This window comes from Vollenhovia emeryi, unplaced genomic scaffold (assembly GCF_000949405.1).
Source record: "Vollenhovia emeryi isolate VEMERY1.0 unplaced genomic scaffold, V.emery_V1.0 DF939122.1, whole genome shotgun sequence".
NCBI classification, from domain to species: Eukaryota; Metazoa; Arthropoda; class Insecta; order Hymenoptera; family Formicidae; genus Vollenhovia; species Vollenhovia emeryi.
In genome coordinates this window covers 2,512,075-2,537,040 of record NW_011967244.1, presented here as the reverse complement: position 1 = coordinate 2,537,040, position 24,966 = coordinate 2,512,075, and the positions used below count along the sequence as shown (strand labels likewise).

The window sequence follows — 24,966 nt, the reverse complement described above, 5'->3', positions numbered from 1 at the left end:
TTCTGTATCGTATAGATAGAAATTTATTGGGCTCGCAACGTCTGTAGTTTGTACAATTATAGCCTCGCGCGCTACAAGTCAATTATATACATGGGATACCTTCATCTAGGCGCGATACTCGTCGATAACGCGTATGCACACGCCGTAAAAATATATTATGTACAAAAATACAAAAGAGAGAGAAGTGGGGAAGATATTGGCACACTTGAAACACACACACGTAGGCAAGCAAAGCGTATCACATGGCTCAGATTCGCCGTTTCACCACCGGCAGTACAGGTTTCCGAAAATGGGACTGGCGAGCGTTGCGGGATGACGTGCGTTCGCCGGTTTTGGTAGTCGCGGATGACACAGGTCGAACGAGCGCCAAACACGTGGCGCAATAGTGGAAGTTCAGTCTTAACTTTTACAATGTGAATAATTCACGCGATTTCTACATGCTGTGCTCATTTGCAATACAGGAATTATTTAGACACATCGCTTGGATATGTACATACTATATTCCTGTGATTGTAATTTTAGAACTTTTTTTTATGCGAAAATTATCTCGCAACAGTAAAATTCTATTCTAAATTCGGTTTTGACTGACAGTTGAAGCGATCCACTTAACAATTGCACAATTTTGACGAGAAAAGTGATGCATATTTATATTACATTAGAATCTATTATATCTATACACGACTAAAATGTTTGAATTATACGAAAAGTAATGCCTAAGTACTAGAATGAGAGATATATACATACGTTTTTATTCCTATTGAGGTTTCAATAGAATTCCTTGGAGAAAAATTGCGATATGTTTAGAAAATCAAATGGAAACTTAATAGCAAAGTTCAGTCCTACTTTACAGCCAGTGAGCACGCTCAATTAAACGTATCGCGTTAATTGAGTGTGAAAATCTTGCAGACAAATAATCAATTGACTAAACGTTGGCCTCTCCTCCGCTGACATCGCCCAGCAATACGCCATCACCGCGAACAGCTCGTCCGGACAGTTTATCGGTTGCGCCAACCTGTATCCCTCTCGCAGATAGGACGCCATCTCAAATGGATCTACTTCTCCATAAGGCTGTTGTGCCAACGTCGTTAGCTCCCACAGTAAAACACCGAATGCCCACTGAAATTGCATGAAACAACACGGTAAAAATAACACAATATAACGTACACCGTTCGTGTATTTTGCATCGTTTTAAAACAGTCATCGTCGCCGTATGAACGTGTAACGCTATGCAAACTGTGAAGACTTTAATTACGTGAAACTCTGATTCATTAAAACATAGAAACATCGTCGGGGGGGGGGGGGAGAAATATTAGATAAATTGGAAGATGTTTGATATTCATTTTTCTACGGTATTTTTATCCTCTAAATGTTACTTGCCACGTCAGAAGCTGTAGTGAAGGTCTTGTTGAGTAAACTTTCTATCGCCAGCCACTTGATTGGGCGATTTTCGTTATCGCCAAGGCAGTGATAATCCTGTGGGAACAGATCTCTAGCCAAGGCGTTATCCGTGATCTGTACTTTCAAGTCATCGTCAACCCTGAAAGATGAAAATCGGCGAATGAGGATAAACCGCTGACCAAAATCCTGTACACCAATGCCTTACTAATGCCCAGTGGGCATTACTTGATCTCTTATCTTATCTTATTTTATTTTATCTTTATAACGCTCCAGCATGGCCTAATGCCCAAATTAATGCCCAAAAAATGCCTAGTAATGCCCGAAATCTATACACCAATGCCCTCAGCGGTTTACCCCTCGTCGGCGAACTTGAGACGATCGTCGGAGAAGCGCAGATCACGCGATTTCATTACCGCATCGTTATAAATACTTTCCCCAAATGGAAGTCCGGCAGGTACCAGTAATTAAAATAAAGCCTTACGGATAAAGCCTTGCGGTAACATACCGATTATTAAGTCTACGCGCGTAATTAATTCGGTAACGAGACGTAACGACTTTATTGTACAGCCACATAAGATACAAAGCCGGCCAAGCTACATGGAAAGCGATATATCTAGCAATAAAAATTTTAGGGATACTCAAGAATTTATGGAACGCATAAATTAAATTATTGGAACTAATATAAAATATATAGTTGTACTTTAAATGTATTTTATGCTTAAACTTCTACGTCTCGAAAGCACGTAATGTTTTATTGTTCTTACTTACACACAATTTCTGGCAGCCAAGTCTCTATGAACGAGCCTTTTTCTGTGAAGATATTGTACACCTTTGGCAGCTTGGAGTGCCATTTCAACGACTTCCTGGGTGGTGAGGGCCCTCGGAGGTCCTTCGTTACTAAACTTGCACCTCAGCAAAAATCTCTTCATATTTTTGTAGCCTGTATGTGGGTATAACAGGAAAGGCGCGCTTCGGTCTTCAATGGAAACACCAAGGACCGGAAGTAACGCTGAATGACTCAGTCCGTACAGGGCTAAACCTTCTCGCAGTAGAAGAGCCACCTTTTCAAAATAGAAAAATTATACTTAAACGTATCAGCTTGACCTCATTTTGAGAAAGAGAATTATTTCTTCGTGATACATAAAGTAATCTGGGTGTGTTTTTTTTTATAATATGAATAGGACAACTAATATACGCGTCGAGTTTATCCTATATCGATTGATTATCTCCAAGAGCGTCATTTGAGAATTATTTCAAATTAACCTACTTGCGATTGGGATGCGTGTTCGGCAGCAGTTTTTACCAACACATCCTTCGGGGATGTAGCGCCTTCTTCGTGATAACTGCCCCTATACACGCGCCCAAATGTTCCCTCCATTTCAATACTGAGGAGACGCACCCTGCATCTGTAATGGGGAAAAAGATACATTATTTTATTCAATTCTATTATACAATTTTTCGTTTATCTTCATGACGCTTATTGTGACAAACAAATAATCTATCTCAAATGGATTGTCAGCCAATTAGATCCCATATAAAAGAATATTATTCGTTATATCGTCCTAAGTTAATTTTATTAATTTAAAACGCGATAATCACCTTTGCACGGTGATTTCCTGGATTCTCTCATGAAGTTCTCTGTTAGGGCGCTCATCCAGTCTTCTATAAGTCGATCCTGACGCAGCGGAGGTAGGTGGAGGTGTTTCCGGTGACAAAAAGGTCTGTGCAGGTCCCACTCCAGTACCCCTTTCCATGCTGCACGCCGAACTGAGTCCCCTGGATTCCCTGCAATTCGTAAACCTTTTAGGCTTATCCAAAAATTTGATCGCCAGAACTGCTCGTTTCTCTTTGGCGGTACGTTTCACTCACTGAAGAGGATCTCGATGTCGCCTAGTCTTCTTATCGCGAACATAGTAGGCCATAATCAAGACGAAAATAGCCGCCATGAACGCACTCGCGCAACCAATTGCCACGTAGAAAACCTGACCGCCGGAAGTGGAGTCGGGGGCAGCGACTAGGACCTCTTCGGGTTCGGTGTAACTCTCTTTCTGCATACAGATTTTCTTTCGCTTGAACTCCAAGGTGGTAGTGTTCTTCCTCTGTAGCGAGACGTTTATCCGGAGACTGAGGTCGACTTCTACGTTGTAGGGCCCGCAATGCAACGATAAGGCCCACGTTTGCAAACCACCGACGGGTATCTCGCCGATTTGGGAGACATTCAGAGAACTGCTTAGCACCGAAGGATTGCTGATATCCACAGACATCGTGTACGGCAGCTGAAAGTATCGAGAATTCCACTTTTGTGTTATTAACGTCTATAGACGTTAATAAGAGGACATTACGCGCGCTGCTCTTCGCTGATTTCGATAACACTTGCAGTGATGATAAAAGATAAGAATATAAGTTTTAAGTATGAACGTGCCAGAAGCTGAATGTCGACGCTTGGCATTTTAAATATCTAACGAAATACATTGTATTTATATTTTGATAAGGTCTCCTTATAATTTTGTATTGGCGAACATATATTTTTCTTTGATGAAAGGATAAGATTAGAAAAGCCGGTTAATGCCAGATCAATACACTATATGTATTGATTAGATAGAATCTTCTATTATTGCTGTAAGTTTTATCGAACTCGGCGAAAAACAGCGCCTAGCGTCCCCTCGTAAAATATTCTGCAAAGAAAATTTTGTAAAAGACTAAAACTTGGGAAATCTTCGTAAAAAAAAACAGAAGCTTGGTATATTCTTACTTTTGGGGAGAAAGAACATACGAATAAATAAAAAAGCACGTCGCATAGTCAGTCCACGCGCTCGAACGGTCCAAGTATAGTGTAGAACGAAAGGCTTGAGAAAAGGAGCGCGCACACGAGCGTTCGATAAGTACGGACCTACGGAACTGTGACTCGTAAAGGATACGCAAAACAGACGGAACAATGAAGGGCGTAAGGTTTGGCCGGTTACCCGCTCCGTCATAATCTCAAGAACGTTGAACTATAATCTCGAGCGTACCATTCTCGGAAGACAATTTGTGCTCAGCGAGAGCAAAGCGAGTCCAGAGGACTTGCGAAAACAAGAGTGGAAAGAACACGGCGATGGTGGAGGGTGAGGGGTGGAAAGGTCGGTAGAGGGAAGCGAGGCTAGGCGATGCAGAAGCAGCATGATTACTAGCTCGCAGTGATGATCGGTTCCCGGCTGGCCACGAGGAGAGTACCTCGTCAACTTGCTGGCTTGTCGCTACTGCTATCTAACGCTCTCCTGCGGTCTTTTACGGCCACGAGGAACGTGGCTGCCGCACTATGTGGCCAGCCAGGCAGTTTCTTCTAAATGGACTAGCGGATTTCCAGTTAAGAATCTAAATAGGCGAGAAATGAGATTTTTTTGTGATATCCCGATTCTCGATAAACTTAATATATCGAGTAACTTTCTTGAGATATAAACACGAGGATAAAGATAGAATTATTGTTTTATTTAACAATGATTGCGAGAGAATATAAGGAAGAATAATTATACGTGATTATAACTTATGTAGCAATTAAAATGTGAAATGCTTCACTCCATCATCTGCGCTTTCTCTTTCACGGTAAATACTGTTTAATTGCTTATGACAGATGGCACGACAACGACACTGTGATAGATGGGACATTCGCCAAAAGAAATATCCTCGCGCGGTTAGGCTACCTTTGTACTTCTGCAAGGGATGTCAATTTTCATATAACTTCGGGGAAAAAAATTGCCATATACCGCGTGCGAGTCGCACTCGACAATGCAGCTCCCGCGGTCTCTCGTTAATTTTCAAATCCGCCATATGCTTCATCCTTAATACAAGCGACGTTGCGTGATGCGCGAGGGAAGGAAAATTGCTACGCGCTCTATACAAATACCCACGCAGCAAACGTCCGATCGAAATTGAATGCGCTGCCTGGCGCGCAAAGCCACCAGGAGGATTCCCCTGATAATTCGACGTGTACGGCGTCGCGTCCGGAAACCGCTTTATCGAGGCGCAATTCCCGCAGGTTTGACAGACAGGCGCTGCTTTAAGTACCATTCAAGCCACTCGGTTTTGCCGCGGAGGTGACGGATGTCTTTGCGTCGCTCGTCAGTCTTCCTCATCTCCTTCTTCAGGACCCCCTCCCCCCTCCCTTGTCTGTTATATGCCGAGACAACTGGAAGAAGTGGATGGACCACTTTGTCCCGCTCCTGGATCCTTTTTTTCCGCGCATCGTCGACGAGTCAATCGGACACCCCGCCGCATTCTGCCCACTTTTCGCCGCCACTTTGTCAATGTACCACGGATGTCGACGGCGAGCAGCGGGCAGAAGTGGTTTGCGAGGAATCGCCGATGACTCATGGACGGGAGAAAGAGAGACAGTCTGGTTTCGATTTTATATCTCGCATGAATATGCAGCCGCGCGATTCTCACCGTTGTAACTATCACGCGGTGTCTGCCGCGTCGTTGCATTACGAGTAACATAAAATTAATTCGCACGGTAGGATGCCCGTTGGTTATTTATTCAAGACAAAAAGTAGGAGAAGTCGAATCGGTGAATTCTTAGTATAATATTAACGAACGTGCAGGATGAACATGGAAGAGGGAATTACTGTTGCAACCCGAAGGGGAAATACGAGCTTTAATTAAAACATAAAATAAATCTAAGATAATTAATTGTTGCCTGATAAGCGAGCACGTCAGGCAATTTCCATCGCTGCTTCGCTAATGAAAGATTGAACGTTGCATATTTCGTTTGTTCTCGAACAAAGAAGACTACGCCATTGCACTGGGAAGTTGAAAAACTGAAAGGTACGATATGCCTCGATAATCCCGATAAGTACGGCGCGCCATAAGGACACGAGAGAAACGCAAATAAAGATCGGCTAAAGGTCTCGAATGGCTGGACGGTGTGATCGCTGAACCCTGAAAAACGCTGAGGTTCGTCGGATGAGACCCGTCGTCTCTGAAGTGTCTTACGTGCGGTGACGCGAATTCCTACGTTAACGAGCAATTTCAGCATTTCTCAGCCGCGGGCGACTTTAATCCCGGCGAGGAAGCGCAAAGAGACGCGGGAGGAATGGCAGAAAAGTCAGAGAAACGTAAATAAGAGACATAGAAGCACTCGCCGAGAATATTGTGCACGTAAATATCTTGCGCGCGGATAATTCTTGTCTTCGGCCACCGCGTTTATCCGCTACGAATTTCTATCCCTTCGAAGTCCCGTAACACCATTAACCTAGGGAACCTAGGGAACGTCTTAACGAAAGTCAGAGACGCCTTTTGCTCTAAATATTTCGCGATTAACTCGTTTTAAAGTCAAATCTCTGCTTTATGAGAGTCATCCGGTGCAATTAATGCAAATTGAAGTCAGACTTTCAAGGTACACTGCTCAACAATCGCATAGTTATATCTTCATTTAAACTTTCACTACTGGCTTTATTGCTAACGGCTTTTTACGGCGCAGACTGTACAATTACTGCGCCAGCGTTAAAATATTAATGTCCGTATTATTTTATTACACGAACTTACCGGTCTACCGGCGAGATTTTCCCACGTGAAGTGGAGCTTATGAATCAGTGCTGGTACAGGAACAATGAACTTCATAGCATAGTCGTTTACGACGCCCTCCCTCACGTAAAACAATTCTCCTTCCAATCCTGAAATACAAATTTATCTTTTATTGTGACAGCACAAATCTATATAAAAATATTCAAACGTTTATATGGATTGACGGGCAAGTCTTTTTCTTATAAAAATTAGTGCTAACGCAGTTGTAAATCTTTCGAATTTATCAAATTAGTTGCGGGGCTTGTTGCGTGTTAAAAGGAATGACATATTTATTTGTTCGTAGGTTTCATTCCCCCCGTGCATAAGAAATTATCTGATACAGATTACGTGGATGACTCATTCTGTTCCATTCACGTTACAATTAACATAGCGTGCATTTGTCCCACAAATCTGCAATGCGTGTGACACCAGCACTAAAAATGCCTACTCGTGTCGTGTTTCAAGTGCCATGAAAACTTGATAAATATTCAAAAGTAAAACTGTACAAGATGGCACAGAAATTATTGTCCCAACAACAGAATTTAAATTAATACGATAAAAAATATAAACGTTTTAACAGAAAGTGTGAAAATAGACAGAACATAGTAATTTTAAGTTTTAGACAAATCTGCTACGTTTACGCGACTTTCTCAAAAGCGGATTAAAATCGTATGGAATAAGACATAGAAGGCAGCTTCCCCCCCCCCCCTAGATACATAAATAATTTCTCGAGGAATGTTTTGGTACAGTTAATAATTAATTTGGAAGTCAACAATTATATATTACATCTAATATATTATAACGTTTAATATAATATAATAACACGTTAATCAACGAAAATTAAATTCTTTGAGAGCTGAAAGGTTTGTCTGCCTAAATTATTTTAAACGCAAAAATAATGAATACCTGCAGAGATGTAAATCGTACTTTGTACACAGACAGAACAACAAATTGGCGTGTGATGCGCATTCGCTCCGCTAAATTTTCGCCCATCCTGTCGGACCCACGCTTAGCACATATTATGCTACCGGACGGCTCAACCGAAGCGAAGGTTGGCGTGCGGGAGCTGCAAGGTTACGTGGGCGAACTAGCGAAGGTGGAGTATCGGGGAGTAAAGAAGGAGAATCTGCCGTGGAAGGGACCGGGACATGGGCACACGTCGTGTTCTCCCTCGGACGAGGGCCTATCCTTTGCGGTTGTATCTGATAGCGTGCTTAACGAGCCACGAGTTGGATTTTTAAGTCACCCGAAGACAATGTGCCGCGCTGCCCCCACGGTCGTGTCTCTGCCTTCGGTTCGCCTAGCTCGTTCGGCGTCTCCCTGCTTCGTTCTTTCTGTAGGCCCTGCGGCCTTTACCGGTTTTCTGCATCAGATATCGTATACGTACGACCTCAGTACCGGTCGTTTTTGCGACCAGGTTCCTCTCGCTGTCCCGAGCGAGTGCTCCGTCTTGATGGTCGTCGTAAAAAGGACGAAAAGCGACCCCGCGCGAGTGTCCCTTTAAAAATAGTTATTCCCTGAAAAACTACAAATACGTTGGACTACCTGCCCCGAAAATCGATTCTGCCTGAATATCAGAAGTGACATGAAAGAGACCAATGAAGGCAGGTGCGTTTAACGCCTTTGAATCGGTCAATATCGGCGAATATAGTATTAGGGCAAACAACCATAAGGCATTGGTGGTGATTCCTTTTCAGAAGTTCGCCGCTTTACGAATAATACATGATTCGATTCACACAGGGATAAAGATCTCTAACGGATAATAATTAATTGCGCCTCGGTACGTTTCTGCTAGATAATCCAATTCGCGCGTCTATTCCCCGTAGGGAGTCTTTCACGGTCCTTAATCCGGCACAGTCCACTCCATTCCCGCGCGTTGGAAGGTAAGGTGTAATCCTTCCGGCATCAAAGATAACTTCACCTCGTCATCGTCTCTTCCCGTCGTTGTCGACGACGCTCCGTCTATGACCTCGTTACCGCGGTTTGCCTCCGCCGCCTCTTATCTAGTCAAGAAGGGTGGCACCAACCTCTTTGGCACTCTTCCCGTGCGATTATGCGGGAACTTTGTAAGCGGGTGGAAGCAGGTCGTCGGGTACCAAAGTTCCTTTGATGTCTGCTGTGCCTACCGCGCGGGCGCGAGAGCTAGAAAGCGACGAAAGGGACGTGCGAGCTGGCGGGAAGGATAAGGAAAGGTTCAAAGAGGAAAAAAGCCCTTTCAGTAAAGGCGTCGACCCTAGCAACTGCTGCCAGGCACAATTGTCACGAGGGATTGTACGAAACTATAGGCACCTTTTTTTTCGCATAAATTGCACCTACCGTCCTGTCCACCGTCCAGCCACCACCGACCGTATCCGTTGAATCGAATACGGAATTATTGCCACTTTCGTAAGCCACGATGGTAGATAACAAGCAGAAAGAATCTTGGACCACTGTTGAATTTAGCCGGTCTGTTCGCGCGTAGATAAAAATCTGGGATCTCTTTGTGTTTTGAGGAAAGCACGACTAAATCTTTGTATCTTAATATATGAGCGGTTTTCTTCCTAACGAGCAGGAGAAAATAATGCGCCGTTGAAAGAAGAATCGTTAATAATTTAATTCACTAGCTTGAATGGCAAAATTCTCAAATATTCGTTAAATATTAATTGAAATTGAGCATTATTTAAAATGTATTTGAGTGCATAGTGGATAGTTTTTAGTGAGATACATTTAATAAAAGCGAAAACGTCTTCAAAGTATCATTTTGAATAAAATAAGATTGCGACGAGCGCAATCTTGCAAAAATTTTGTTTCACTTTCTTGAAACGCGCAATTGCATAGAAAGACCTCGTAACATTAAAGATTAAAATGAGCGAAGCAAAAAAGAAACGGAACAGGTAAATGGCAAATAAAGAGGCTACGTTCGGAACTCGCGAAAGTACGATACCCTGAATACTTCGGACTATTTGAAGGAAGTCATCGCTACGGTACAGTCTCGAGCTCGCTCAACTGCTGTCTGATGACGCAATAATTCTAAAGAAGTACTTCTTACTCCCCTCGAAAGGGCCGAATAGACGTATAAAAGAAAAACGCTGCCAGGTACGAGTGCAGCCGGAGAAATTTCACACGCCACAGTATTCTGCACTGTCAAAATACGCCATTGAGCCACGTTGACGAGTAGAGGTCGCCGAATAATAGAGCGGATACCACGGGTGAGAATAAGATGTTTAAAACAGTGAAGCATTATTAGAAGGAATGACAATGTGATCTTTGAAGAAAGCCGAGGAGATCAAAAAGAGAAAAGAATAACGTTTTCAAGTGACAGTTTAATAATGGAGCTTTGTTACAATATACGTATAAAAGTGAACGATGTAATTTACAATAGCAGTTTCATTTATCTTTTCAAATATTTACAAAAAGATATACTTATCGAAAGCATCAACACGTAGCAACACAAATCTGCAAATAATTAAAGAACAAACGACGAAAACACATAATGTCTTTCCTACATACTTAATGGCCGAATTTTCTAAAGAAACTCAGAAATGTACTTTTCTTTATTATTACGCGCTGCGTTATCTTGTACGCATCAGACGTACAAATTGCAAGTGCATCGACAAAATCGCTATTCGAGAAGGAGTTTTATATGTTCGTCGCTTAGGTAGAATTTTCGAAACGGAAATAGAGAACGCGGTCCCTCCGGAGCGAATAAAACGAGCGAATGCGTGCATAGCGCGAAGGCGCGAAACCAACCGCGAAATTTTGCGGTGCGACGTGTCCTCCGCTGTCAAAATACGGTATTGAATGAAGTTGACGGGCGCAGCTCCGAGACTGGCACGAATAAAGGGCCGAGCCTCGAAGTGCGGGGCCCGTGCAGAATCGCCCTCAACGAGGTCTGCCACCGGCGGGGACCGGGATGGGGGAGGGGGAGGTTCTGGGTCAGAAACCCAACACCTTCCGAATATAAAATCCGGTACGAGTATAACGAGATCCCCCCGTGGCGCGCGGAGGTTCTTAAAAGCGGAGACTCGGAGCAGACGGGCGAGAAAGAGGGAGAGAGGGAAATGCAGATGGAGGCGGAGGCCGAAGGAACAGGAAATATTGGATTCACGCGACGCCTACTCACAATGCGGCCTGCGCGCGATTTTCGGTCGATTCCCCGTTCCATGCCGTCGCGTCCCGTGCAACAATGGTGTGAACGACAGGTTCGCCATGGAAAATACTTTGATCTCGAATAGGTCTACCATTGAGTGAAACGAGATTATGGAGGAATTTACTCCTGATAAGAGTGAAATGGAATACAAAGTGTTTTACGGGGCACGAGGGGTAAACCGCTGACGAAAATCATGTACATCAGTGCCTACTAACACCCAGTGGGCATTACTTTACTTTCTTACCTTTTTTATCTTTATCATGTCCCAGCAAGGCCTAATGCACGAACTAATGCTCACAAAATGCCTAGTAATGCCGAAAAAAGCCTAGTAATGCCCAGTAATGTACAAATACATGTATGTACACCACAATGCCCTCAGTGGTTTATCCCTCGATGGGGAAAACCAACCCATTACAGCGCGCATGTCTAAAAGGCATCTTAAGACGTCTTTAAGTCGTCTTTTAGACATACATATTTAAAAGGTGACTTAAAGACGTCTAAAAAATGCTTTCTAGACATACGTGTTGTTTGGGAAGAGTTTTTACCTTAACACCGGAATATATCTTGCCTTTATTTTTTAATTTCCTAGTTGATTGAAGTATTTTACATACACAGCCCATTTTGCAACATCGACCGATTCTGTTTCGCGCGGGGGTGGCTCGAAATTGCATTCATCACGCGAATCGACGGGGGAAGAGCAATAAATCTCGATATTCCGAATCCGAACGCGAAGTCGCTGCGGACGCGTGTTTCAGCGCGCAACGAGCGGAGAGGCGCGCCGTGATTTACGACAAATTCCGCCCCCTCCCCCTCCCGCCGCGTAAAGACCGAAGTTTTCTGAGGAAAGTCCGATGTTAACGTGCTCCAAAAATGATCCGCGGGCGAGGTTAACGACCAGATCAGCGCCAGCTGGCATATACCCGCCGATATCTCGACTCGCTGCCTCGAGAGATCTAATAACGCGCTCGCGCCCGTATGCGTGCACGCCCGTGTACACGCAATTTCACGTACACGGGCGCCGCACGTACGTGTTGCCGGCCGCGCCGCTGCGCGAGATATTTTTCACTTTCGCCATCGCGAGCAAACGACGTGGGCGTCTATACACAGAGTGACTCAGACGCCACGCCCTTCCTCCTGATTACGGATCCTTTATCCGAGGTTGGAATAAATATCCTCATAAATATCGATATCCGATATCAAACATCTTTACAACCCGAGAGTCACTCGAACGTTTATTAGAGCGAGTCCTGTTTTATTATTTGATCGTGTTGGTAGAATTGTGTACCTATCCATATATCTAATGGTACATATATATGACTGCTGATGCTTTGATATTAAAGCAATCCTCTCCACGTTCATCCTTTCTGGAGAACATACGTGAATTCTGAGACACTCCGCGTACCTGGGGCGAACACGCATCCGTGGCCACATATCGCGACTCCCTCATCCACGTGCGAGCCGAGTGCATATATATAATGCAGGAGGCTGGCTGCTTAGCATATATCGAACGGCTTCCCTCCCTCTGTGCCGACAGGGGTCTCCTGAATAACCCATAAGTTCTGGACAAGTCCTGAGCGTCGTTTGTACACTCTCCCCCGCTGCCTTCCCTACCTCCTCCTCGGTCAACGTCGAGTCCTCCTCTGTCTTTTAGTCTGCTCCCTGCTGTCTCCTCCATCTGCTTTCTCTTACTCCCTGCACTCCTCACCTCGGGCCATAGGTTAAATCCAGGAAGGCGTAACTTGGCGCGACATCCGTTATAATTCACTCCGGAATAACGTTAAAGAGGAGCAAAGATAGGCGCGGGAGGGAAAGATAGGGAAACCGAAGGGCGAACCGTGGGCTAGGCTGCCGTTTCTAGGTCCGCTCGATGGGCCTCGCAACGCTCCAAAGCTGCTTTACGACCTCCGGAAGGATTAAGGAAAAGTCGTCCGACAGTCGTATTCCTTCACTTTGAAATCTGGTTCGTGTCGATTGTAATGCATCGACGGATTTGTGGGGTTGCGTGAGAAAAATGGGACGGCGCATGAATGCTTCATCGGTAAACTGCATTTACAGTTTTATTATTTACTCTTTTCGATGACCGCACAAAAAATGTTATGTCCTAGTGAAAAATTCTATTGGCAATCTCTGTAACGGCTTTTACGCGCATAATTATTTTATCCGTACATAAAACGTAGCGAAAGCACGGAGGTATCGCTGGTATACATTTTTTTTTGCGCTTTAGGCAGTATATGCACATTCTGTAAACGTTATTCATCATCAAACCGCGAGTCATCCATTATGATCAGGAGTCCATTCTTACTGTGGTTACATTCAGAAGTGGCAAGTATTCTCGAACAAAGCGCATCGCGGCGTGGAATAAACTCCGAATGGATCCTGCGAGCGATGCATCATGCATAACGACCGCGGTTTAGGTTTATTTGTCGAGGGGAGAGAATAGTAGCGAAACAGGAACCAAAGCAAACGTCGCCGGGCCAGGACGTGATTCTGGCACATCGGGAGCTGAAATAATATTGTTCGCGAAGCCGGCACCCTCGTGAGGCGATTGCCCGAGATGCGACTGCACAGTACATCGTTATATCGGACACCAGCCACGATCGTCGGGGCGACTAAACAGGGGTTGACAGATGGGTGGGTTGATTGAGATGTCGGTGTTACGACATATGGCAGCACTAGCTGGCAATCAGGACTCGGACATGAAGAGGATTACGCGACGACTGGATTTATCACGACAGTGGGATCGAGTGTGTCTCTCTCTCTCTCTCTCTCTCTTTCTCTTTCTCTCCCGTAACACGTTCGTGCGCAACGCGAGATCGAAGCTCGTTAGGGCCAGGTCCGCGAGGACGTCAAGTCGAAGGAACGATCCGCGTGATCCTTTTAGATCCGTTTCAAACGGCTTTCTTCGGATTTAATCCTCGAGCTGTCGGCCGCATCACGTTGTACAATCATTCTGGTTCATTTCCTGATTGCGTGCCTATAGCGAACATTTTTGAATTTTTTCAATTCATTTTTCTTTCGGTACAATTTTATTACCTAAATCTTTTTTTTTTATTCAATCTTTATTCAAGTCGCGGTCTTCCGATAAAGGATTGTTATACGTGATCGATTGCGCGAGCGATATGATTTAAGCGAAAACATTGTATTAAAATCCAAATTTATTCTACGATCAGCAAGTAATAATTTATTTATTTACATAATACTGATAATAAATAGTTGTTAAATCGCGATGTGTAAATCGAGCATTTAATGACTTGAATCATTATTTTCTAACATACGTTTTATTTTCTTTTTCCGTAATTTGCGTCAGCAACGAGCGTTTCTGACAGTTGTAAAAAAAACTGACCTAAAGGTACATGTGTTTCGCGAACATCTCCCTTCGCGGCGTCTCTAGAGGAATCAATCTTCCCAAAGGATTCTCCGCTGGCAGCATGGAGCGATTGTCAAGCGCGATTTATCACTGCAGTCTGTCAGGGGACAACTCCTACGCCTTAAAAGGATAAAAAAACGAGGGAGGGAGAAGGGAAGAGAACACGATAAACGGACGCACTATCCCCTGCTGTGGGATCCAAAGAGAATTTTCGAGTGGTCCCCAAATGTGATGGCATCTCTAGGAAACAGGCTCCGAAATTTCAACGGCACCTACCAGCGCGGTGCGTTTCTCTTCCTGGCGCCGATGGCCCGATAAGACCTGAGAGACACGCTTCGAATTTCGTCTGCTGTCACGAGGATGACATAGAACACGACAGGACACTCGAAATGCAAAACCATGGTAGTACACGAACTGCTCGAGGAGTTCTATTTTTATTGTAGCGCGTGACGGCTGATAAGTCATCTGAAGAATCGCTCGACACAACGCGACTTCGCTGAAGAGAGAAAAAAAATGTTAATACCGAAATATACTTCGAGACCCGATAGCAGAGTCTGCGCTAAATCATAATCCTCTTACAGGCAGGGCTGTTATTAAAGCGAATGTCAAGATGCAATGTTCGGATAAGAATAAACGTGAACTTCGAGATCGCGCGCGATGTTTATACTACGGCATACTTCGAACTCAGCTTGTCATTTCGTATGAGACATGAAAGAGGAATTATATCGGTTTCTGCGAAATAAAGATATTTTCTGTTTTTTTTTTACGGTCCTGAACGACGGAGGGCGGCTATTTCTCAGGGACTCATTTGTCAAAAACTGTTTGTGGTTGCGAGAAAGCAGGTTCACGTTCTTACTTGCCAAGTCACCCTCTATAAGGGCCGATGATCCGTGGAATAGACGTTAGAAAAATATTTTCTCCCGGCAGGATTGTGGCGTTGGTACCGAAGCGAATGCGCTAGAGAATAAGCGAATGCGTTCGAGAGGAGCGAAATGCTGGAATCACGTTCTCATATTGAAGTTGAGAAGGGCCACGTACCCAACGTATCTTTCGAGTGTTTTCCACGGAGGACCAGGCGAGACGGCGACTCATCTTCGAGGAGCAGATGCTCGTTAAGATCCTGTCACTCAGGGCTCGCTCGGATGGAGGCTGCAGTGGTCTCGCGCGCGGACCAGGATTAAAAGATTCCCCGCGAGGATAACAGCGAGAAATTGATGGATATTGCCGTCGGAGCAATAAACGAAATATAGACAACACGTAGATATAGGGACAAACGTTGCGACTCTTAATTAATTGAAAAGAAAGTCGAATAACCGCACGAATCATTTGGAATCTATACTTTTAATACATCTTTTATCCCCGGGCATTTGCGTTTTGATAGGTGAATGAATAATTATTAAACTTTAATACCTGCAGATTCTATCAATTTGTTAATTTGGGATTATACGAACAACGTATCAAATATTAAAATCTTTAATCGCAAGAATTTATAATATATAACACTGTCACATGCAATTCGGTTGAATGTACCGTCATATAAAAATGCAGAGATTTTAATTATTTCCAACATGCTTTTAGCTCTGTGCAACGTCACGACGCGAGATCAAAGGATCATAGAGAGAGAGAGAGAGGAGAGAGAGAGAGAGAGAGAGAGAGAGAGAGAGAGAGAGAGAGAGAATCCTGTATTTCAAGAAGTAGAAAATGGGCCGATCTAACAGAGAGCTTCAACAAACATCCTATGCGAATGCGGGCTTTTTGTGTCTTCCGTAATAATTCTCAAGAGAGAAGAGTCTCTCTAAAGGCATTGACAGAAAACTGGGGTGCACTCGTTTCGCCCCACGTCTTCGAAAACCCTCGGGGCAAATGAGGTCTTTGCGAAAGTCGATTCCATTATACTGATTATACTATCGGGATTCGATTGATAACGCTAAATTGACTCGAGTACGAATAACATTGTAATTGTGTGTACGAGGATTGCAATTTGGAGGGATTGCCTGGCAAGTGGCGTTAAAAATAAATATCCGTACGCAATGTATTTTCAGATTACGTCAAGTTCGACGTACAACGTACGTACAACAATATGCGTCTATCGGTACTTTTACGTTGCAGAAAAGATTATTAATCGAAACTTGGCGTAAAAGAATTTCAGAATAAATTTAATTAAAGAGAAATAACAATGTTAGGAAACAAAATTACAAGGGGATCTCGACATTTTTAAGCGAATCCATGCTTTCTGCGAGAGAAAAATGTAATAACGTATATTATTTGGGACTTGACAAAATCCAACTTAATTGTCGCAGCTCGAACGCCTCTGTGAGAAAGGCAACACATGTCGTCAAAGAGTCGGGACTCGGCAAATGGTGCGCAGGTTGTTTATTCTTTCCCAGGATTTCCTTATGCTGCTAAAAAATAAACAAAACCCAGGGGACTGCCGAACGTCACTCCATCTTTCTCTCTCCCTCTGGTTTTCTCTTTCTCCGCGGAAGAAAATCCACGGGGGTTCCCGTTTTTTCTCCCTACAACGGCATCTCATGTAAATGTCCACTCATACAGCGACGGACGTGGCCCTGATGCGTACGTTGAACGACGCTGAACGAGCGAACGAGCCCGCGCGCGCACACACAAGTGAAAACTTAAGGCGCGGATCTTAACGAGGAGCCGAAGATTGATGCGGACACGGGCGCAGCATCCGCCCGGGCCCGGTCCATCCTGAAATTGTACACGCACGTTTCCTGTCTACCCCTCTCTCGTACCTCATCACTCTCTGCCATTCGCGCGCATAGGTAGATAGATGTATCGCCGGCGTCATCGTTGCGCGTCCCCCTCTCGCTCCTCGCGCCGCGCATTGATCATTGTAAATCTGTAGTCTTGCGTTCTCGCTCCCACGCGTTTCTCAGCGGCGAACGGGATCTCATCGACCATCGCGATATTTATCGCTACCGGTCACCGGCGGCCTCTTGTCGCGGTTCCATCGACTCGCCCGCGATTAATGCACGTCGTTATCACGGGGCACGCATCAACGGCGAGTACAGCCACACCGATCCCTACGCCATTGTACGAGCATAAACGTTTTCACGGGGCCCTGGTCGGGGCCTTTGAAGCGGCCCTACTCCACGGGTAACATCAAGATGGGCCTGTCAGGCCCTAACTAGCTAAGGTCGAGCCCAAGCCGGACTCACACGAACGGAGAGATGCCTCGGGCCGAGTGTACGCTGTTTTCGTGTTTTGACACGGCCTTCTGACGGGCGACGCTCGTTCAAATCGGTGTATTTAAGGTATTTGTCGCGCTATTAATTTTGCAAACAATTATGATACTGTTCCATTGCATTAGGAATAGATTTAGGCACACGTTAAAAATTTCCCCGATTAAATAACCGCAGAAAAATGACCGTTCTTAGCTAGGTTTATTTTTCCCATTATCAAAATTGCAAAATGCATCGTTGCATAAATTAAAAATAATATTTATTGAATAACCGTGTAGCGTCTCTAAATAATTTTCGTTAAAACAATATTTCTATCACGCAGCGTATGAGACGTGAAAGAAGAGACGATTTAAAATAAATGAACCTTGTAAGAACGATACGCTAGGAGCATATCGTTAGTAAGAAGAGTTCAATGCCAGAGCTGGAAAATAATTATCTGCTAATTTGTGTTCGTTATATATACGGCAATTGAGTCCGAGCGATACGATACGTGACAGAAGGACGGGAACGGCAATATCGAATTGAATTTATAGTCGGCGGAGCGTATTATTAAACAGGATGGAAAGTCAATCTGAATGGAAGGAGCAAAATTATGCCGCGACGAAATAATACGGTCGACATATTAAAACGGCGCGACGGCACGAAAGAGGCGAAGAGCCCGAGCAAAATAATGGATATTTGGATCGGAATAAATGGAAACGAAAGGTATCCTCCCCAACGCCTGCGACGACGACGAACACGGCGGGTAACACGATCGCGAGAATCGATCGGCGATTAAACGTAATTTACTTCGCGCCTTGAGCAGCGTGAAATCGGAGAAGGAAGAATGTAACTTGGTACCGGTGAAATTCCGACTTATCTTATCCAGCGCTATACGATCCCACGGCCGTAGTAGCGAACGTGTACGCGGGCCCCACCGTCTCTCCAGATAAGTCCCAAATTTTAAGACCGTGTCTCTGCCACCTGCTTACCACTTGCGGCGCAATTTATCGCTCGCCATTACGGCCAGGAATTTATACGGCGGACGACCGTTTCTCGTATTCAATACCGCCGAGGTTGCTCTTCCTCCTCGTCGTCGGTTATGCGCAGGTAACCGTTCGGAACGTGCACGATCGAGATCGATTTCTCGACCGCGGTCGGTCGTGGGGAACGGCCGAAAGAAGCAGGAAACTCTATAGCGAATACGGAAACTGGAAACCACCTTGTTCCACGGGGTTTGGAAATCTCGGGGTCCATATGGACTAATCGGTATCGAGGGGTTCATCTGAGGGCCGGCCTTCTACCTTGGTACCGGGGCTAAACGAGAAAGCGATAAAAAGGAGAAGGTATGAAAAAAGGCAGTGGCAAGGGGGACCGAGAAGGGAAAAAGGAAGACAAACAGAGAGGGGGAGAGAGAGAGAGAGAGAAGCGCGACCCTTGCGAGAATAAAACGAAAAAGAGTGACTGTCGATTATTCGGTGTCTAAACAAACTAGAGCCGGTCCTGCGAGCACGGCGCGGCGCGGCGCGGCGCCCCACGCCGCCGTCGCTTAACAAGGACCTCGTTATAATATTTTATTACGCCTCTCGTATATTATAATGCCACGCTGCGCCGCGCGAGGTTTCCTGCGGACGAAAGGTCGAGGTAGCTTTCGCGCAGTCATGTAGTCGTAGAAATTTACTGCTGTGTTTCGTAGAAGGAATTGGGTACCGACACACACTTGGACACCGGCGCGGCCCATCGCGATCGACGGAGCCGTGATTGAAAACGCCGGTAGAATGACTTATCACGTTGTCAGTCGGGTCCGCATATATTGACGAGAACGTAATTTCGCGGGTCGCTTCAGCTGGCTCGACCGAGTGCGCAAAGTTTCAGGCATCGCCTTCGAACGCCACGCGCGAACCTTGAAGAATGCGACTCCACCCGGCTAGAACGTCTATTAATACCTATTTACATTAAATCGGTACGTCGCGCCGCGTTTTCCTTGCCGATTCTATTAGCGGCGACGTTACAAAGTGCGCTGTTTGTGCACCTTGTGCTTTCAACACGTCTCTTGCAATAGTCTACGACCTCTTTGAACACATACATATTTAGATGCCGTATCTTTTGGCATAGCCTCATCACTTTTATCGTCTTGACAGCTGAGAAGTCACCAAAAAAGTTTTTTTAAACAATCGAGATCAAAAGTTAGTGATTAAGTTCCCTTGTTATTTATTTCCACTTGAAACTCAGTTCGCTACAGAGTCCTTTAATATCTAAATGAAAGTATCTGTTTTAGAGAAAGTTCACGATAATTTAAGTTATCGCACAATAACCGCATACCGTCAGGTTGTGCTGATAATACAACCTTGATAACTCCATCATTTAATTGTAGAGTTTATATCGCCATTATGATTTGCCGAACAAACGTGCTTCAACGGGGTCAATGAGATTATTATGACGGATACTAATACGCAGGGCTACGATAAATGTTGCGGCCAATTGCAACCATGCAATTTTGTGCCCGGCCATAAATCTTTATCTTTAATTACAACGCATCATTTGCGTGATTTAAAACGCTCAACGGTCGCGCCTCTGATGCCGCCCGCGTTGTAATAAATTATTGAAGTGGAAACAATACAACCCGCCGTATAACCGCTCGTTTTGCGTTATTGCTGTTGCGCCATTCTCTTTCTCTCTCCCACGACATTACAGTTATGCAACTTTGCACGATATCTCGCCGAATCGGCATGAAAGATTATAAATATCACTGTCATCCTTTACGGCTCGTTATTATTAATTTTGACCTTTGTTCTGCTATTTATGTCCACACAAGATGAGCATTTTACTTATAATAATAACATTTCAAATTTTATTCGACCACAGCTGGCCACATTTGTTAATTAATCGGTCAATGCAGAAAATTTATTGCTGAAAATATTACCTCGGCCCGGGTTTGAACCTGGACCTCCCTTACTCTTTGGGCGAGCGTCTCACCAATTCGACCACTGAGGCATGTGGTAATATTTGTCGCAATAACAGTATAAAAATGACGTCCTCTCGTCTGTTTTTCGACTTTAAACTGCGCGCCAATTCGGGTTGTCGGCCGTACACAGAACTGTCGATACGCAATTTCCCCCTATCCCCTATAAAAATATCGTATCAATATTTCAACGATGACATCTTTACGCACGTTTTGGTAGAAGGAGCGCGCGTGATCGTAGTTCATTGTCGCGCGCGAAATTTTAATTTTACTCATTAAATTCTGTTTCCTCGAATGGAGTACGAGGCATGTATAGTATTACATCCGCGTTTCGTCACGTTTATCCGGTTTGCATTGCGCACGGCGAGATTGCAATTGCGTTTCCGCGTATAGTCAGCGCGTCGTCGACGACTCCGACGCGTGCGAAACGTGCTCGCCGATCGAGAGGCGAAACGTGCAATCCCACGCGCGAACGCACTTCCCTCGAGGGCGGCCTCGAACGGGTTCAGGTGTCGCAGGGCCCGCGCGTCACCCCGTATCCCTGTCCGTGCCCCACGATAAGAGGCAACGAAGCGAATGCTTTTCGCGGTCCAACGGCCCGAAAACGAATTACCCTCCGTCGTGGAAGTTATCGGGGAAATATTGGAAAGTCCGCGCCGCCGCGCCTCGAGTGGCCCCTATTCGTTTCCGGCGCGACGATTCGTGTGCGCCGGGCTGAGCAACGATTTCTGACTAACGTGGCCTACGAAATGAAATCCGACGAGAGCGTGCGATGGCGATAAAGAGGATCGAAAGCGTGAGAATGGTACAGCCGGGGTAGATCGGAGGAGGAAATGGCTTTATCGCGCTCGATGGGCGGCAATGTAAGATTACGTATACGAAGAACGGAGCGCGACATTTATTTCTTGTAAGCGTGCCCTTTTGTCAGGCGCATTATATAAAACTTTATTACATGCTGCTTGAACGCGCACCGTAATTCCATACAGATTCTCCAGCTATTGTTTCGACTAAATATATTTCTGCGTTACCCGAGTCGAAATTTTGGCCCTATGTTGAACTTTAATTCTATTATCTAGTAGGACCTAAGACAGTAAAAGGGGTCGAACTGCAAGTACAAAATTTACTCCTTTAAAACTGAGAGTGTCGGAAATTTCTACTTTTGCCAATTTAGCCAATTAAAGTAGGTCCTTTTAAGTAGGAGCTAAAGTAAATTTTGAGAATTAAAGATTCAAGGGAGAAGTAAAAAAATATAATGTCATTAAAGTAGGTTATTGCTGGTCTATGTAAGTGCATAGATCAGCTGAGTAGCTGTAAATTATCCTTAAAAGTGTCAAAATAATACCAAAATTTCGACTCGGGTAGCAATATCCGTGAATTTTTCGCGTATATTTCAACTATTCTTCCTCCGAGCAAAATTTATATTAACCAAATATTTATACAGTTTTAATATTTGTTCTAAAAAAATTGTTTTTTCAACTCGAATAGAATACAAAAATATTTTTAGAGTTTTAACGAACTGATAAAAGAATAGGCAGACTCGCTAACCTCGATAATGCCCCGTGTCCGCAATAGTGATTTATAAAAAGAAGAATCGCGTGGGGAAAAAAGAGTTAGCGTCGTTCAATGAAATCAATCCCTCGTGAAAGTGTGACGGTAACGAAAAAGCAGATTGACGTTCGGCAAGTGAAAGGCTTCTTTCTATTCGTCTTTCAGGTATTTCGGTCGGTGTGAGGTGGCTGGCGGCTATAAATGGCTCCGAATTCTCTCGCAACAATCCCGAATATCTGATACTACGAGTAATATCGCGGCGAACATTTCAACGCTCTACCCAGCCGCTATTGACGTTCGGTGATTATGCATCGCGACGCGCGGTATGCTTCAATTACGCTGTGTGGTTAATGAAACAGCTGCGTGTACGATAATGACGATTATTCATCGGGTAGTTCGGAGCTTGGCGTGAGCTGCTGACGGACGATTATTTAATGTTCAGTGCTCAATTGCAGCGCGCACTTAGCACTCGGCGTTGTATTTCTTGGGATAGATTCTCAACAATAGCTTCGTTCCTCGGCACAACAGACGCGGCGGGGATTTAAAAAAACGCGGATCCCAATGCTCCCTGTTACCTCATCGCACGGCAGCCGCGTAACACACTGCTCGTCCGAATTAAATCACTATCGATAATACGCCGTTAACAGACCTATCTGATAATTGCGCGTGCTGCGTTGAGAATAACCACAAAGTGGAAAACGATCGCTTTAAAAGGGAATTCCGATATACGAGATATGCGTGACGGCCAATTTCCCTGTTCTCAAGTCGTCCCTAACCGGATTTATACCTGAAATTATACCGGTTTCCGTACCCGAAGTTATTACCGTGCAGCACAGAAATGGGGGACGAATGAAGTGTGAGGTTTTGCTCTCGTTGAAGGAATACGATTAACACGTAACCTCGGAAGAAATTGATGTTATTATATATACTTCAACTGAAATATAGTTCTAGATCCATCGAGATACAGTCGGTGCAGCTCGTTGAATGTAGTATCTCTCTGCGGATCTCACGGATATTTTTATTTAAAGCTCTATTTTTTTACGCCGCGTTACCTCTACAACACGATCGCGCCACGGACCATAAAATTAGATGCCTTAGATGACATGTAATTTATCTAACATTTACGCGATGTTATTCCCACTTCTCTATAAAATACAAAATCGTATTTTTAATCGTTGCATTACAGAGAATGTAACATGCGTGAAGAAAACACACTAATTTAACACATGAGCGACGTTCGAGAAACAATTCAAACTCAACGTTCAAAAATTGCAAACGGGGCAGCAATACACAAATATTCGTGGAAAAATAACAGTGTTTAAAATATGAACTCTGTTTTCAACTTGTTTGTATGGCAAGTTTTTAAGTGTGTATTCTCTTCGACTAAAGCAAATGATTGTCTTTGTGTCATCTTGTTATATGTTAGTGTAAAACTCGTAGTTTTTACAAATTGTTCGCCTTCAATTTTGAAAACCGTAGAAAGATTCACTTTTTGCTGCCAAAGCCTCGAAAATCCATTAGCGATATCAATTCTCATATCACTCTGGAGTATATTGAACTCCTACTGCGCAGAGACAGTGGTACGATTGTCCTTTTTCGCTCTTTCGTTAGATACTACTGTGTTCCACGGAGGCGAGATAAGTTTAAAGTTATGTGTCGAAGGGAACTGCATACAAAAGCTTGTACGTATCGCTGCGAAACTTCTCTTACTGTCGCCCCAACAATAATACTCCAACTTATCTCGTTCTCCGAAACTTTTAAATTAAGTTAATCTAAATATTAAAAATAATACTTTGAGCAGCCATTATTCGATAGACGTAACTTTTTAACAAATTATCCAACAGTGCTTAAAAATTGGCTGCCTCTGACGTGTATATAATCGAAACGAATCAGGAAAGCTAATGTCATTGCGGAAACATATCTATTTTATGTTTGAAGTTTACGTGTTCTCTTTTTCTCTCCAAGAAACTTAATTATTATATAAATGAACTTTCCTTATTGTTTCGTTTAACTAACTTAATTTAATTAACTGTAAAACACGTAAGTAAATAAGACCGTAATAAAAGGCGAGAACAAAGCAATTACTGCTTTATCGGAGCATTCACGGTTTCTCGTTAAAAACGGTGCAGCAGAACAATAACCGGCGAAACGGCTAAACGCAGGTACATCGGCCTCTCCTACTCCCGCCTGTTCATTGTCCTACGAGCCTCGCGAAGATCAACAGAAATGTCTTACCCAGTAGCTTGCGGACCTCCGCGCGGCCGAGGAAGAGGTTGAAGTAGCTCGCGGCTGGCCGTGCGACAACGAACAGCAATATCACAAGTCGCCCGAGCATCGTGGCCGCCACGTGACGTTTGTATACTCGTGTATATTTACGGCCGCACGCGAGAACACCCGCACTGCACTCTCGTTACGAGCCGCCGTTCATATTTCGCGCGGTGCAAATCCTTGACGCGGGGGTGGCCACCCCCCCGCGTGTGCACGTGACGGCTTTTTTCACGGCCGCGTGCGATTCCGCGCGAAAACGCGCCGGCCCCGGCCCTCCCGTTTGACAGCTCGCGCACGGCACGCGCGTTATATCCGACGCAGGGGCACTCCCACACGCGAGGAACGCGCGTTCGAGGCCGCCTCCGATGTCCCGGTGCTCCGCGACGCGTGTCGAGAGACGCGCGTACGACGAAATCGACAGGATGGCGCGGCAACACGGAATGGTGCGAGCGGAGCGGAACGCTCATGGAGAGCGCGCGGCGTGCCTGCCTCGTGAAAGCCACAACCAGTTGTGTGCTACCATCGCCATGGGTCGTCTGGGGTCGGAGCAGGCCTATCTGCCGAGAGCGACCGA

General features: G+C 44.7%; 1 protein-coding gene across 1 annotated transcript; it reads right to left on the bottom strand.

Moving 5' to 3' along the window:
- Nucleotides 1-24,966, bottom strand: LOC105569955 (tyrosine-protein kinase Dnt-like). Its single transcript, XM_012026831.1, has 8 exons — nt 24,360-24,966; nt 6,919-7,046; nt 3,268-3,674; nt 2,998-3,183; nt 2,666-2,804; nt 2,167-2,459; nt 1,378-1,537; nt 1-1,116 (listed from the first exon to the last, which is right to left on the bottom strand). The coding sequence occupies exons 1-8, from the start codon at nt 24,457-24,459 to the stop codon at nt 868-870; spliced, it is 1,662 nt and encodes a 553-aa protein (XP_011882221.1). The 5' UTR covers nt 24,460-24,966; the 3' UTR covers nt 1-867.

Excerpts from the sequence above, each read along its gene's own strand:
- LOC105569955 (XM_012026831.1), bottom strand. The coding sequence starts at position 24,459 with ATGCTCGGGCGACTTGTGATATTGCTGTTCGTTGTCGCACGGCCAGCC. Across the intron at positions 2,805-2,997 it reads CAGGAAATCACCGTGCAAAG|ATGCAGGGTGCGTCTCCTCA; the intron begins GTGATTATCGCG and ends TCCCCATTACAG. Across the intron at positions 1,117-1,377 it reads TCACTACAGCTTCTGACGTG|TGGGCATTCGGTGTTTTACT; the intron begins GCAAGTAACATT and ends ATGCAATTTCAG.